General features: G+C 30.4%; 1 protein-coding gene across 7 annotated transcripts in view; it reads left to right on the top strand.

Moving 5' to 3' along the window:
- Nucleotides 1-15,862, top strand: part of LOC148614808 (four and a half LIM domains protein 2-like) — a 75,488-nt gene extending 59,626 nt beyond the window's left edge. For 4 of the 7 annotated variants that reach the window (XM_088589210.1, XM_088589213.1, XM_088589212.1 and 1 more), the window contains 5 exons: nucleotides 4,269-4,443; nucleotides 9,391-9,414; nucleotides 11,701-11,870; nucleotides 12,429-12,615; nucleotides 13,134-15,862. In XM_088589210.1, coding sequence (XP_088445336.1) covers nucleotides 4,269-4,443; nucleotides 9,391-9,414; nucleotides 11,701-11,870; nucleotides 12,429-12,615; nucleotides 13,134-13,282 — 705 coding nt within the window. In that variant the 3' untranslated portion in view covers nucleotides 13,283-15,862. The remainder of the gene's footprint in view (nucleotides 1-4,268; nucleotides 4,444-9,390; nucleotides 9,415-11,700; nucleotides 11,871-12,428; nucleotides 12,616-13,133) is intronic. The other 3 variants (XM_088589214.1, XM_088589211.1, XM_088589216.1) reach the window with 1 other exon arrangement.
- The last annotated feature ends 678 nt before the right edge of the window (nucleotides 15,863-16,540 follow it).

Here is a 16,540-nt window from a genome sequence, read left to right as displayed (position 1 = left end):
TCATCATCATTTTGGTGATCTGAAATTCGTAATTGAGTACATCGTGTAGGATAATTTGTAAAGTTCAGAATTTGACATTTATCATCTGAATAACTGTAATACTAAAGCAGGCATTTTATTGATTCTTTTCTAAACTGTTTTGTCAAGAGACTTACTGTCAATGCTGTAATGTCTGTTCTGTGTTTCCTTGTGAATTTTAGATATGGTAATCAAATTATTATTGAATGTAGACATGAATTATTTACCATTAATGTAATCATAATATTTTCGTTGGTAACACATCAGGGGTGTGATGGTATTTGATGGCCACCATTTACAAAGTGTGTTTAAACTTCATTGGTACCAGTGACAAGCTCAAATACTCTATAGTGGGTGATTTCTGTGGTGTGCTTATTTTTGCATACTTTTGCAGTCTGTCAAAAGAAAATGCCAAAATTAATTCCACAAACTATATTCTCTTGGCTTGGCAAAATTTTTCATATATCTTTTGCTTCAAAATTGCAAAAATAACCCACCATACAATATTTGTTGAAAATTTTATAGACTCTTTTTGTTAGAAAAAGTCTCTTCTCATATTTCTGTATTTTTATTTGGTAAAATCTAGACAATAACACTTTAGTTGGTAGGGACCTGATAATGCTTTGGTCTAGTAGGTATATATGTAGCCCCTTTCAAGACAGGGTGCATCTCCCAACTTAAATGACAACCCTTCCCATATCACTAAATCAGGTTTTCTGTTTGATTGGCTTATTGTAATGTGTAATGTCAAGGACGTCTGTATTGTCCACTTCTATTGCCATGGTCACATGAAGTGGGTATATATTTATAAACATAGCACATCTCCTATTTTATCACAATTCCTTCCTTCCCATTGGGTTTATGAAGCATCATAACATGATGAGACCTAATTAATAACTTTATAGATGTGTGTTATTCTCTGGCCTGAGATAAGGTCTCAGGAAAATTGTAAACAATTTGGAGGCCTTAAATATAGGAATCAAAATATCCATCCTTGTACCTCATAAACTCCTTCTTAACAGTCCTGTTGATTTTGATGAAAGTTGTGCATCATACTTAGATGTGCAATAAGGTAGATAATTGTTATCGAATGATTACAAGGGGAGATAATATAACTTAAGGTTTTCTTATGGAAGCTTGCATGAGTATTACTCAGATCTTTCTTAGTATAATTAAATCAATACAGATACAATGATACAACCTTGCACTAGGTTTAAGATAATCTACAAATAATAAATTAGGTGTTACACATTAGTGCATAGTGATTAGTGCTTTCACGGCCAGGATTGCAGATAGAATGTTTCTAATTTAAAGGACAATCAGATTATTTCCTCATTAGTCAATATGAGCACTGCTTTCAGTGTCAGTGAAAAAAATGAGTTTTTAAGACCTCCGGCAAAGCCAAAACTAAGTCTGAATGATTCAACTTAGTTCCTCTGTCATGTCCTATTGGCTGTTGCCTAATTGATACTTTTCTCACACTTTCATTATATAATTAGAAGCATGAGACATTTATAGGAGTTGTAACAGCTGGTTCAGTTATTTCCTCATTCCACCTTCAATCATGTATGTATTACCTCCCTAAACATCTATCTCTCATCCTCATTATGACATCATTTGTTGTTAATGATGACTCGGCTCTTTAATGGTTTTATGAGCTGATAATGCCAGCTGGCTTCCAGATTGTCTTTGAGTATTTAGATACATCTGCCTGATCTTGAACTATTTACTTCTTGGCCCAAGTTAATTGTTTGGTCTGCCAATTGTTGTGTTCATGTTTTCTTTGCTGATTCAGATCACTTTAGATAATATGTTAGGTAAGGATTAGGTTAAGGAGCAGTTACCTTTCATTTGGTAGAATTATCACTTCTTAGTTTAGTTTCCTGTGAAGAATCAGATATTACAATGGTCACTGTAAGGGTTACCAGGGCCTTGGGGACACGCTTCCTTATTTCTCTGCTGATCAATATCAAGATAATGCTTATATCTTATACACTGTGAATGCATGACAGTCTTATATGGATTCTATTGGATTTGAAGTATGTTCCTCTTTATAATCATGAACCCACAAAATAAAGCAAGTTATGTATAAAAGAATTAAGAGTTTCTGTTTTTTGCAGCATACAGTGTTACATTTATCCATACACCATCTTAAAAGGATGCTTGTTTGTCTAAAAGCCTAACATATGTTTTGAAAAAAAGAACTACTGCTTCATGTGTAAATTAAATTTTGGGTTAGAATCTATTTCTTATTAATATTTTATCTAACTAGAATATATCATCTTGAGTTATTTTCTCTGAACACCTAAATTCCCATTGGATGTCCATTGGTTATTCTTTTGTAGAATGGTACAATTCAAGGATTCAAAATTTTCATCCATATTGTTTGAACATAATTCTGTGTTTGAAGCTAAGTACCACAAATATGATTAAGTCAACATTATTTACTATGTGACATCATTTCAGGTCTTTGATTATGTCATGAGTTTACTTTGTACACAATGTAAAATTCAAAAATCGTCATGTGCACTTAAACCTTGCATATTGATTCATTACTCATTCCATTTGTTACAGTAGTCACCCATCTCTCTCATCTCTCGTAAGACACATATTGAGGATGTTACATAAAACATTTTTGTGGCTTACTTAAGGTGTATTATATTTACATATGTTTCAGTATACAACTGCTAATATGATGTAACTTAATTGTAAACTAAATCATATTGTGTAAATATTTCTCCCATATTTAACCATTTTTTGTGGATTTTGTTATTCCCAATTCCCATTGATGTTTGATACTTTCATGTAGTAACGTGGTTTTTTTTTGGCCACTTTATGTTGTGGATGGTAATTATGTTGTGTAATATATAACTTAATAAGTATTGAACCAGTATATTCAAACTTTGTACAGTATATACATATTAAAGCAGTTTTGGTCACTGTCTGATTCCTCTTGGTGTGACTCCTATTTTTCACTCTTGATAATTAGTTGCAGTAAATTTGTATACCTATCACAACAATTTTATGTCTCTGTTACTTGTTTTTAAACACATTAAAAATATTCTATAGACAATTATTTTAACAGAATGCATAAAATGCAGTAACATTGAATAAAAAGTAGTTGATAATCATCAATTGTTCCCACACCTAGCATTCTGTAGAAATTCTTCTAGACGTCACTTTGTTGATTTTCTAAACAATATTGTTTTAGTTATGGCTTACTGAGGATATAATACAGTTGTACAAATTAATTTCATCACCTGTCTGTGAATTTTCATTCCTTGTAGGAATTACATCCTAATTTTTAGATGTACATGAGAATACTTGGTCTAGCTCCAATTATCTACCTTCAGCTGAGGAAGCACTTTCTATACACACGATATTTCAATTTGGCAATATGTTTTTTTTGATGGTACTCTGCTGTAAATGTTAGGTGGTTTTAATGTTTTGTTGGGTGTAAATATTTCATGGTTTTTATGTTTCACAGGCTATGAATGTTATTTGTTCATACATTTACAGATGAACTTTTTATTCTAGTATTTCATTTAGTGTTCAAGTAGTCAGTCTTGTTAAGTAGCTGTCTGTAAGAATCATGCAAAATCTGAAAAATGTGATACACCCCAAAAAAGGCTACATATTTTATTTTTGTAATTAAGTTGTTTTATGGGTCTATATTATGAAATATGTAATTATTCATTCAAATCTACCTGCTCTTAAGAGATAATCAACATTAAAAATCCAGTAGATTCTATTGTATTTGATTGTCATTTACAGAGTTATGTCCCTTAATTTTGAATTCTACAGTGCATTCTATACAATTTTTTATCTCCTATGAGCATGGGTTGTACGAAAAACCAAATGTTAATTTCTGTTTACCGAAGCATTTTAAACAAAATATCAAAAATAAAAATATGTAGGCTTTCCAACCATGTATCACATTTTACATGATTCTTATCTGGAGTCCTACTTAATATACTCATAATTCTGACTAATTTTTAGCATGTTATAATCCTATTATGGTCTCCTACTAAAATGGCTTTTGTCGAACTCTTTTTTTGTGGTTGGTGGCCATTGATGGCTTTTGACAAAGTGACAAAAACATTCACAGTTCAAATAGTACTGTTGTACATACCTACTGATATCCAAATTATTTGTAATGAAGTATTTTTTTTATATGTGTACTTTTATCCACTTCTTGAGTTCATACCAGTATTAGTGCATCACATTCACAATATACATTTTTATTTCAGGATTTGTCGTACAAAGATCGTCATTGGCATGAATTCTGCTTTAAATGTTGTGAGTGCCAGAAGTCTTTAGTTGATCAAGCCTTTGCTCCTAAGAATGACCAGATTTTCTGTTCCGACTGCCATGATAACAAGTTTGCTGCTAGATGTGATGGATGTGGAGAGCCTTTCAGGGGAGGTAACTATCATTTGAATTAAGAAGATTCTTTAGTTGGATGTAAATTTAGTTTAAATTGTATTGCTTTTTTTTTCATATTTGACCGACTAAATACTATGTTTTGCAGTTTTCTTTCAGGACTTGTCAGGATGAAGAACAATTACCAGTATACACCAGTTCTTTGGTCTACCTTTCTTTATATTGCTAAAACTATAATCTTAGAAAATTTTACACTGCTCTGTAGTATGAGTTTTGCATTTAAACTAAATTTTACACTTTCAGAAAGGAAAATGAAAGCCAATTATAATAATTATGTCTCATCATCTTTGTTTCTGTTAATTGAGGATCTTGTCTATCTTTTGAAGATGTTGGTGTTGAATTATACATCATTTTACTAAACATGTTTCTTTAGTGCATGTATAAAATAATTGCTGACTTTCTCTGTGTAACAAATTATAAAATTTGGCATTAATTAGACAATTTCTGTTGCAAAATGTCTGTAACAATTTCTTCAGTATGACTCATTAAGTTGCATATTTCTAATGTAAGTTTGTGCCAGAACAAATGTTAAGAAAACATTATTCCTTGTGAATTGAGCTTGTTACTTTGTTAGGTATCCACAGTAGGCGGAAGATCTTTGTCTTCTCAAATTGTTCATTACCATTCTCTGTCATCTTGTTAATTAACAAATATGAATTATATTTATACACAAGTTGCAGTAGTGCCGTGTGCAAAGTTCTGTTTTGCTGTAAACCTACCAAGGCTTTCTTTGACGTCAACTGACGTAGAACTACCAATTTGGTCATAGATAGATTTTGTTTGTTTGTACTTTTCTGAAGGTCATATTCTTCCTAGATCAAAAGGCTCAGCAGACATTCTATTTCTCTCTACATCATATAATAGTAATGTTTTCATTTATTAATGATGTTGTTTTTTGTCAGGTAACCAAAGCATTTAGCCATCTGTTTTACTAGAATCTTGGTGCTTCTCATCAATGAAACAGATCAGCCAGATAATTATGTTTCTCCCAAATGTTAATTGTTCCTCATCTTAGTTCTGATTTTGATTACATTTTAGATGTGTATTTAGTTCATCGTTTAAAAACTAAGGTAGATAACTGTTGATTAGGCTTCAATCTTGTCTTTTATTTCAATTAATTAAGTTTTTTTTTATTTTAAATAATTCTGTAGACTTTTTCTGTTTTGGTCTGTCATTTAAAAAAAAAACACTTATAATCTAGTGTCTGATTATATTAACCATTCTATGACACACACTGTAGACTGGTCTACTTATCTTGTCCTTCATAAAACATTGTATTTCTAGATATTTTGTATGATTACGGTCTTATTAGTAATATTGGAATTGCATATGGTTGCATACTTTTTTATGTAACACCAAAGCAATGAAAGTAATAATGAGCCAGTTACATGCAGATTAATTACATTAATTGATATCATTATCCAGAGTGTGGATGGAAGTCATCAATAAACACAATACCAAAGATACTACTGTCTGTAACTTCATGTAGGTAACAGAATTTTCTGAACGCAAGCTGTACCTTATTTCTGACCTCTGTCATTGCAGTGGTTGTCTGCCCCTTTATTTTACATCATCATACATAATGTCTTTGCAGTGATAAATACCCAACAAACAGTAATTAATTACAGATGAGATAGTTTCTTTGTCATTTCTAATTATAACAGGCAATAATCTTCCATAATCTTCCTGGTGCACTTTCTGGTCTGGAGCTTGTGCATCAGAACTTTCAGGTGTCGTGTGCAAAAAGTGAAATACAGTCCAAAGCCAAATGTGTTTGGTGCAAAGCAAATAAGGATCAGCATGAGCCTTACTGATCTAAGTGTCGTGTGCAAAATACTATGATATAATAATCAACAGTGACATCTTGATATATTATCAATTATTTGATAAATCCATCATATTCTGTTTGGTACACACTTTTTAGTTTGTCTTTGAAACAAATGCCAACTTCATTGAATTCATTAGAGGCTGATGACTTGTTTTAACCATCATGCCATGTAGCACTTAGTGTCAGACTCCCTAAAAACCAGGCAGTGGGGGTAACATGTTATGAATTAACCTATCTCTTTACAGTGTAAGTTATCATTTCAGTAAATTGAGTTATTTACTGCAAATTAACATGTAAGGGAATGTAACTCTTTCATGTAAAATTTTTCAATTGATATTGAGTGATTGAATACATTGACTGATGGGACTTCACTGTTGTTTCTTTTTTTTTATTTTACTGAATTGAAAAAAAAAATTCTTTTTCATAATTTATTTTCCTTTACACCTTTTGTTCACAATTAAGGATTGTGAATACCTGATTGACAGTGTGCTTATTCTAAAAGACCTTTATTTAAAATTGTTTAAGGACCCTATATAACTGTTTTCAAATGAGTAATTCTAACCAACAGACTTCTCCATGTTTGAAGACTTGCCATTTAACCAGACCAAAAGCTTGCAGATACTTCCAAAAGAACTATTACTGTTATCTCTATTGTTTATCTATTTTGGTCCTTGATTGAATCATTTCTTTACAATGCTGTAGAGATATACCATTCAGTCTGGGGGTTACTGATACATGTATTGCTCTTTCTATGTTGTTTTCCCCAAGAACAAGTTTATTGTATTGACATTATGTCTCAATTTTGAATAATTGTCTTACACTTGTAAGTTTATTCCTATGATATTGTGAAAGATATGAAATCCACATTATATGTATTTATATTATAGAATTAAAGGAGGCTGGAACCAAATTATTAGTGAAATTAATTTCTAAAACCTGTTTGTGTATTGATGCTGTGTTGAGATTGACATGTCTGCTTCTTAAATACACAAAACAATGTAGAATGATCTATCATGAGAGAGTTCTACGATTTCAGCAAACAATAGCCTTGTTTTCTTAACTCTGTTAGATTTGCCCTATCTTCACATCTGTTGGGAATTTTTTTCCTTAGATTAGCTTAGGAGAATTGCTTAGTGTGGAACCCACAAAAAAAACACAAAAAGTGGTGTCCCACCAACAATAACACATTCACAGTATTAGCTTTGTTGATATTTTGATTCACACTGACTGTTTTATCTGAGGAGTTTTCTTTGATAACCACAGTGTATTTAATCCTGTATAATTATGGGATAATATCCAAAAATGTGTCAACAAAGTATGCCAAATGAAACAAAATAAGAACTTAGACTGTGCTCATTCAACAATTTAATTGCAGTCTGCTAGAATAGCATATCTGAAATCTATATAGAAACTTTAAGTTCTAGTCATGTATAGCAATAAGTGCAAATAAAACCAACATACACCAGAATTAGAGGTAGACATGTTTATAGGTCATCTTCACTTAGTGACATTATTGCTTTACTGGATTACTCTATATTGCAAACATAATGCTGATCTCAGCAATACCCTTAACCCGAGTCCAGAAAAGCAACTTCTGATAAAATTTCTGTAATGAGTATCACTTCTGACATAACATTACATAATTCTTTACTCTTTATTGTTTCTAAGGCAAACAGATGACTAATAAATCTTTGATTTCTATGTTGCAGCATTTTATAGTTAGTAATAAATGAGATTTTTGTTTCAGCAAAATTAAAGATTGTTTTAATTCTTGACATTTTATTTTCTTTGCTCACTATTTATTTTCTAATGTATCATCTGGATATTTTTGTCCCTGTGTAAATAATTCTACCAGTGAAGATAAATGACTTATTTATATTGTTAAATGTGTTCAAGAAGAATTCCATTGTTTGCTTATAAAAAACTGAAAAGGTTTTAGTGGGCGCATATTTCCCATGATGTTTTTGATTTTGGGAGCTTTTGACCATATAGAGAAACTCCAGATGGATTTTAGAGCTATTTGTACCTTAAGAGATTAGACACTAGACCATTAAAGTTTAAATGAACAAAACGGACAGCTATTTCTAAAAACCAGGCATATCCCTTAACATTAGTGATTCACAGAAAAAAAATTATATCCTTGACTCTTTATGTTCCTGTTTTATCCCTTTCATAGTTCTGTTAAAAATGTAGTCAGATTTTGAAAATGAATTAGAACAAGACAGATGTCTATGTTTAAATATTTATGTTTAAATACTTATACTTTCTATTACAAATGAAGAGTTATCTTCCCTTCATAATGCTTTCTAAACATTTATTTCCAGAGCTTATATTAATTTAAAACTGAAATAAGATTTCTGTTTTTTCTTCTTCCACAAAACACCCTTCAGATTTACCTGAAAAAATGACTAACCAACTACATATTACTGAAAAGAAATGATACCAGTGAATAAAAGTTCTTTTTGTATCATACCATGGATACCATTACATGTTCAGATACATTATATTACCATTTATTAGCCTTCATTTGGTGTCTTTTTTTATGCATTTTAATATTTATTTTAGGTTGTGTTTAACTTCCCTATTTAAGGCCACTTCATGTTAATTGTTAGATTCCTGTCCCCTTTCTAAATAATTAGTGGTTGAACATAGGGTTTTATTCTTGTATCTTTTAATGAAAAAAAAAGTTTTAAGTTAAAAAAGATTGAATATTAAACATATATGATTGTAAATGGGAAGGCAGGGATGTGAATCGAAACACTAACTTGAATTGGCCTAGCAATACTTATTTAGGTTTAATTCAGTTGCTAAGTTTAGACAGTGTTTTGTTGTTGCTTGGTAACTATTCTATCCCATTTACAGTAAAACCCAGAAATGATGAATCATTTATAACTTAATTATTGAATTTTTATTTGAATCTCTTTTTGATTGGTTTTTAGCTCTAAAGATGTTTTTTTTTTAATGAATCTATGACTTCATTTACTGACAAAATAAATAATAAAACTCCAATACACTATGTACCAATATTGAAATCTTGAGCAAAGGTTTAACTGTAAATGTATAAAGCTACAGTGCTAACTATATTTTTCGTGCCTACACAGGAGATGAGAGGTTAGGACAAGAAGGTCAGTCTATAGCATGCCGCTCAATGTGGCTTCAGTTTTACAGCATTGGTGATCAGCATCATGTATTTTTTTTTATTTTCTTTCGGTTACTGGACTTGAGGATATGGTAACACTATTTGCTGTCACTTGGTGTCTGTCTTATGAGTTTCTTTGAGGAAATAAAGAATTATAATCAAAATACAAAAAAATATGGAAAAAACCCTGATGAATAATCAGATAAACATATACATAGTTGTGATTTAAAAAGAAAGAAACTTAATGATTGATAATTGAATATATGATTTTCCTCTTTAAGAGCAATACATTCTAAATGTACTTGTTAAATGTGTTTTAGGTGAGCCTTATATAATTGCATATTTCAAAAACATATATAACTTGCTTTGTTTCACCTTTTATCACACTCATTCTGTAACTTTCTGGGTCTGGCTAACTATTTTGGTGTGTTCACATTATAGTGATATATTATTAGTTTGTTCTTGATTTTCTCATATAACATGTATGGGTTCAGGCGTGTGATCTCTCATTTTTCAAATCTATAGATTTATTGTCTAAACTGACAGCTGAACAAATTGGAATTATTGAGTCATCAGACATTCTGGGGAATAAAATGCCATGTTTTTGTTTAATTCTTTTCTTGGTATGTAATGAGTATCAGTCCTTCTAAAATTATTAGGAGTGAATTGTTTTAATATCAAACTTTTCTTGGGTGAAATTGTTTGTTTTACTTGAGAAAGTTTATGACTGATTTACTTGTTTCTATGTAAATTGACCATTACAGGAAACTTTTCAATCTTGAAAAAAAAAATTGTAGCAGTGGGGGTGAATTTTTTTAAGGGAGATAACTCTTTAAGTTTTCTGATATCTTATGATGAGCGAATACAAACTCGATTTCAGGTTTGATTTCAGTGTATTCAATATTCTTAGAAATACAATTTTGTGATAATTGTTCTTTTTATTTCACTTGAATTAGAAGTTTAAACAGTAGACTAGATTAAAATGTAAAGTACATCTATGTAAGGTGTAAATATAGGTCAAAAGATGTTGTCCTTAGAGCATGATATAGTCATAAAGATTATATACATTGTTACAATAGTCATGTAATAATGGTTGTTCAAGTGTTAGTTTTGATATAGGTGCTTACTATACTTTTATGCCTAAGTTAGCTTTTAGGTAGCCACATACATGAGATGATGATCTTGCATTGATGCATCCCACAGCCTTCTAAACATGGAGGTTTTTCTAACTACACACATTTTCACCATGACCTCCCTTTATAGTTGAACAATTTGCTTCAGTTTTTCACACCTCATTTTGGTAATGATAAATTGAGTCTTGTCATTTTTAACCCTGATCAGCATGTAAATCCCATAGAATTATTACCAAGGCTTTATTCCTATTGAAGTCTATTGGTGTTTCCTATTGTGCAGCTCCCTTTAAAGATACCCTCTTTATTTTGGCATCTTCATGTTTACAATGCAATATTCTGTACAATATGCCTGGATGTCTCTTAGAATTTTAAAGCTTTTTATTATGAGCTTTAAGAACTTTTATGAAATAGTCTGATAAAAAAGGGGGTTCTTTGTATTGCATATTGAAGATTAAGTACTTTTTCAGATTTTTCATAAGATTGTAAATTATATAATATCAAGTAAACATCAGTTCATACCCCCAATTATTGCTTGGGTTATCTTTTCATATGTTCCATGATATTACAGGAGTTCATGTACCAGAAACCCCTTATCCACCATCTTGCAGTATTTTTAAAAACCTGAAGTATATCAGATTCATAATTTTCATTTTACCAATTTTGGTCTTCTCTAACGTTAGGGTCTCAATATTCAATGATTTCTATTCATGGCATCTGATCTATAATGAATTTAAGGGTCCTCTGTTCTTATGGGTTGCAGCTGGCTTATGTTCTTGGAAGCATTGAAATGTTGTGAAAGCACTTAGTTTCATCACTAAATGAGGCATTTGGTTAGTTAGCAACCCACTCCCTTTTGTTATAGTTTACCTATGTTCATCATCATACACTGCACATAGGAAGACACCTTGCAGTTTGCATTTTCCAAAATTTTGCTTTTTACCCCTACATTTTCTCCTTGTGTGATCATTTCAGAAAATTTCTTGAAACCTGTGACTGCTAGGATATTTTATCCTTAAGTAGAATAGAAATCCTTTTAGAATTTGTTTTCTTCCTGAGTTTGTGTCATTGTTTTGTTTAAATTAGAGTTATGTCCCCTTGATCATGGTTATTTGTTAATCTATTATATTCTATGTTTGCAGGCATGAAAAAGTTTGAGTACAAGGGCAAACAATGGCATGAGGACTGTTTCTGCTGTATGATTTGTAAGGAGCCAATCAGAACCAAGAGTTTTATCCCACGTGATAACGAAGTTGTCTGTGTACCCTGTTATGAAGATCAATTCGCCCAGAAGTGTACTAAGTGTAATGGAGTAAGTTATCTTGAATGAAATAGGACTCATTTTACTGGAGGTCATATGTTTTAATTTTTGTCATAATTACCTACCATTCCTACAAGTGACCACTGATCGTACTCTCAAACTTATAATACAAAAGCTGAAGTAAAAATAGTCCAATGAATAAACATGGTCTAAATTTCAGAGTGTATTTCGGGTTTAGTATAAATATGAAAAACAGATATAAACCAATTCATAAGTAAATTTCAAATTCCATGAAATCCTGAAGAGTGACAAAGTATTTAAAATACATGTATACAGTATAGAAAATATTTACTTACACATAATTGATCATGCACACAGTAAAACCTGTCTAAATGAGGCCCATTTGGGCAGAAGGATTTGTTAGGTTTATATCAGTTCTATATGTATTGAAATTGGAAAGGACTGAAATATTTACTTGTTTATAATTGTTTATTGTGCTTTTAGTTTAAACAGGTTTCAATGTAATTAATAAAAGAAAATATTTTACATTCCTGTTAGACATTTATAAGAAGTTTACAAATTCTAAATAACCCATTTTCCATATTACAGGTGATTAACAAAGGAGGTGTGGCGTACAAGAACATGCCCTGGCATAGAGAATGTTTCACTTGTACTAGTTGTAGCAAGGAGTTAGCCAAAGAGAAATTTACTTCAAAGGAAGATAAACCATACTGTGCTGAATGCTATGGAAATCTTTTTGCAAAGAAATGCTGTAGATGTGAACAACCCATCTCAGGTAAATAGTATTATATCAATAACATTAAAATAAACAAGAGAGACTTGAACAAATTAATACGTTCATTAAGTATAAGTCCATGTATGAGTCAGGCATGTAGTACAGGACTCCACTACTGGGTGATTCGGGCGAAATAGTCGCCCTGGAGTCGCTCACTTAGCCCTCAGACGACACCTAAAATAATTTGCAGAACTTTCATATCGAATGAATGCATGAAAAATTCCTAGAAAACAATTCTGGTTAAAATGCTAGTGCTGATATACTAGTAGCACAGTAAACAGAGATACATTTTGAATGGTTATGTAAGAAATAAAAATGACAAGATAAATTATGTAGTGCATTCCAGCTAACTAAATATCAGGCAGTAAGAACAATTAAACTAGTTTGGACATGTTGATATAATGTAGTTGTAATTTTTTACTGTCACAAGTTGTCTCGTACTTAAGTGAACAAATGGACAGGTATATAAATTGTCATATTTTGATTCCCACTCTATTAAAGTTTTTTCTTTGTTTCAGGTTTCGGTGGAACTAAGTTTATTTCCTTTGAAGATCGTCACTGGCATAGTGATTGTTTTGTCTGTAGCAAATGTGAGGCTTCCATGGTTGGTCGTGGCTTCCTGATGAACGAAGGACAAGTTATCTGCCCTGATTGTGGCAAAAGTTAAACTTGCTCTAGGCCAATAGGTTATTATTAATTTTTTGATATTTTTTGCATTATAGGCTAAGGGTGCTTCAAGTGTCTTCAAATTGTTACTAAAAGTATTGAACCCCAATAAAATTATAGATGAGAACACTATTATGATTCAAATGTTGATAGGTTCTTTTTGCAGTGTTTTGAATTGAATAAATAATCAGGAAAATTGAATGAACATGCAATGAAATATATTTAAAATCATTGATATGTTTATAAAATTGTCTCGCAACACCATATTTTTAATAAAAAATTTAAGAATGTATGCTTATAAGCTTAAACATTACTGGATGTAACAATTAAAATGAAACCATGGAAACAATTATATTGAGATTGTCCTTTTTGTTCCATTCCATCAAAAACTTAAATGAAGCTCTTTCTATAGGGTCTGATGATAATAGATACAATGTACGGTGGTATGAAGTTTGCCTATAGTAGTATGTCTGAGCTTTGTTTGGAGTTGTTTTTCTATATTCTCTGACTGTTATGGTTTTGTTATAAAATGATATCTATTTTTTTTCTTGTTTCACTTTTTACATAAAACACTGTTTATGCTTTTTACATCTGTAGTTTTTATTAGAGTTCATTAAAATACATTTACCTGGACATCTTCTATACTACAAATCAGATTTGCGTCAATACTTTTCCAATTTTATTTATTTGTTTATATTTTTTAGGGGAATAAATTAATGTTAAATAAGAACAGTTATAAGTATCTAATTAGAAACACAATTTTTTAATTGTTTTAATTGATAATATTAAATTATTGATGGATAATATATTATTCTTTATTTTTTTCACAGCTTTCATTGTACTATATAATGCTAAACATATATTTTATTTTTAATACATTTTCTGTGATATTTTCGTGTTTTATAGTAAGTTCTACTTATATATCCAGTATTTCTCTCACTTTGTGTTGGCAATAGTAAGCTGTTTTAAAGATGATCAAACTAAGAACCCACCTTAAATCTGATAATCAACCACTTTTATTATTCTTGCTTACTGTGCTTTTTTTCATATCTGCTTTAGAATTTGGAGATTTTTGTCATTTATTTTCACTTTTGTAAATACTGTGTAACAGTCCAATAATAAATAGGTTGGAATAAGCTATAATACATTGTAATGAAAGTAAAATTAAAAACTTAGTTATTAAGATGACCATTGAATTTGGTGTATATTTTGTACATTATTCATTTTCATTTTGTAGAATTTTCAATGACCTCATTTATTTGTGGTGAAACTGATTATCAAAAAAAAAAATTAACATTTGAATTCTATGTCTGTAGCACATGTCAATTACATACTAGTATCATTCTTTTTTAGCTAAATAACATTTACTTATTGGATGTTATTCACTGGAATATAATTACAATACACTGATTCTTAGCACAATCCTTGTACTTGTAGCCCTCCTTCAACTTAATTTCCATTTTTTAATCATATTGTTACTTTACTTTGAAGTGATTTAATGTATGTGTAGTTTTAATAGGAGGGTGTCAGTCCTAGTTTGTTATTATTAAGTTACATATTTACAGTATAGTAACACGACCTTTATTTGTCGACCTAGTTATAGGTTTGTCTAATAAGAAACATTGTCAGTAATTTAAATTATTTTATACATTATCACTGTACTGTAAATTAATTCATGGAATGTTTAGTTTTCTTTCTTTTATGCAATTTATAGTGTAATATATTTTTTCTTGTTTTATTCTTATTTTATTTTATTTTATTTTCCAAAGGCAGGGATAACATCTAAAATTCATCTAAGAAAACATGAATATGCAGATGTTGGGACTCTTCTACATTTTCACTTTCAGTTTTTTGCACTTTAAGTGTTTTGTGGCATGTAATATATTTTCAGAATAAACCACAAAATATAACATATAAAATATTTTAAATTTTAAAATTAGATTTGGTTCTATTTAAATAATCATGTATTATTTAAACACTTAGTTTACACTAAGGTCAAACTAATTTGAGTTTTGGATAATGACAACACTGTTATCATAGAGTAGGCCTTATTAATGAGTTGATAGGGAGATTTTTTAGCTCAGCAATAGATAGAAACACTGCCTTTATGCATTTATCATTATATGGTTATGTAATAGTACACTTTATCTTTCAATCTCAAATCAGATTTGGAATAAGAAATTTTCTATGGAATCAAGTAAGTCATCTCCTCAAAAATGTTGTGTATTTTGAGCAAAGACAGAAAATAATTTTCTAAACACACGTCATCAATGAGTTAATAAAGTTGAAAGTAAAGTAAACAAAAAGTAATGAAAAGCATTATTCTTTTTTCTTTTAAATATTATTTATTGATTTATGTTAAACCTAACAATATGTTGACAGATTAATTTATTGCATTTTCAAAGTCAGACCTAAAGAATATTACAAAAATTATCAAGGAATGTACTGTATATTTGTTTATTGATGTTTTGAAATACAATGTTAATTAATTTCTTGGTACTACACTGTTGCTGTTTGTTAGAATTCAAATTTTAGTGCAAAAGGCTGTTTGTTAACAAGATTAAATGCTTTGATTATTTTGTTTGATATTTTTTGTTCCCTTTAAAGAGAGTCACTATCATGTTCACATTCTAAAAGTAATGGCAATGAAACTTGTCTAAATCAACTACTAATTAAAGAACCTTAGTGAACATGCTTATAAGCCCACGCACCCACATATTGGACCCTCAAAATTTTCTAAGTCCAAAGACCATTATTTCTGTAAAAATCATTGGAACAAAATGAAGGATAAGCTTGATCTGTAACTGTTGGTGGTAGACTCACAAACCAATATTAAGCTCTATATCTGCAAGAGTTGTAGAACACTGTAATTTCTATGAAATTTTCAAAGTCAAATGGCATTAATAATTATACAGAGAGAAACATCACACATACCAAAAAATACTGCAATATTTGGAAGGGTTAAGAAAATAGTGCAGAAAATCTGTAATGTCCAATCAGTTGATTGGAATGAAATGAAAAAAAAACTTGTGTAGAATTGGATGGAGGGAGGGACAGAAGGATTAAAACATTATACCCTACACAATTTTGTTGTGTGGGGTATAAATATACCAGAAATTTAGGTTAGGCACCTACCATATTATACTGAGGGGAGCCTGGGATTATTTTGAAAAAAACCCAATAATTTCAAATTTGAGCAAAAAATTTTATTACTCAGCCGTGGACAGCAATGAGATATGATTCAATATTTCCCCCATCA

The sequence above is a fragment of the Perna viridis genome, chromosome 6 (genome assembly GCF_037379345.1).
Source record: "Perna viridis isolate PV_CMFRI_1.1 ecotype Kerala chromosome 6, ASM3737934v1, whole genome shotgun sequence".
NCBI lineage: Eukaryota > Metazoa > Mollusca > Bivalvia > Mytilida > Mytilidae > Perna > Perna viridis.
The sequence above is the reverse complement of the archived record's forward strand: the minus strand, read 5'-3'. Positions and strand labels throughout refer to the sequence as shown.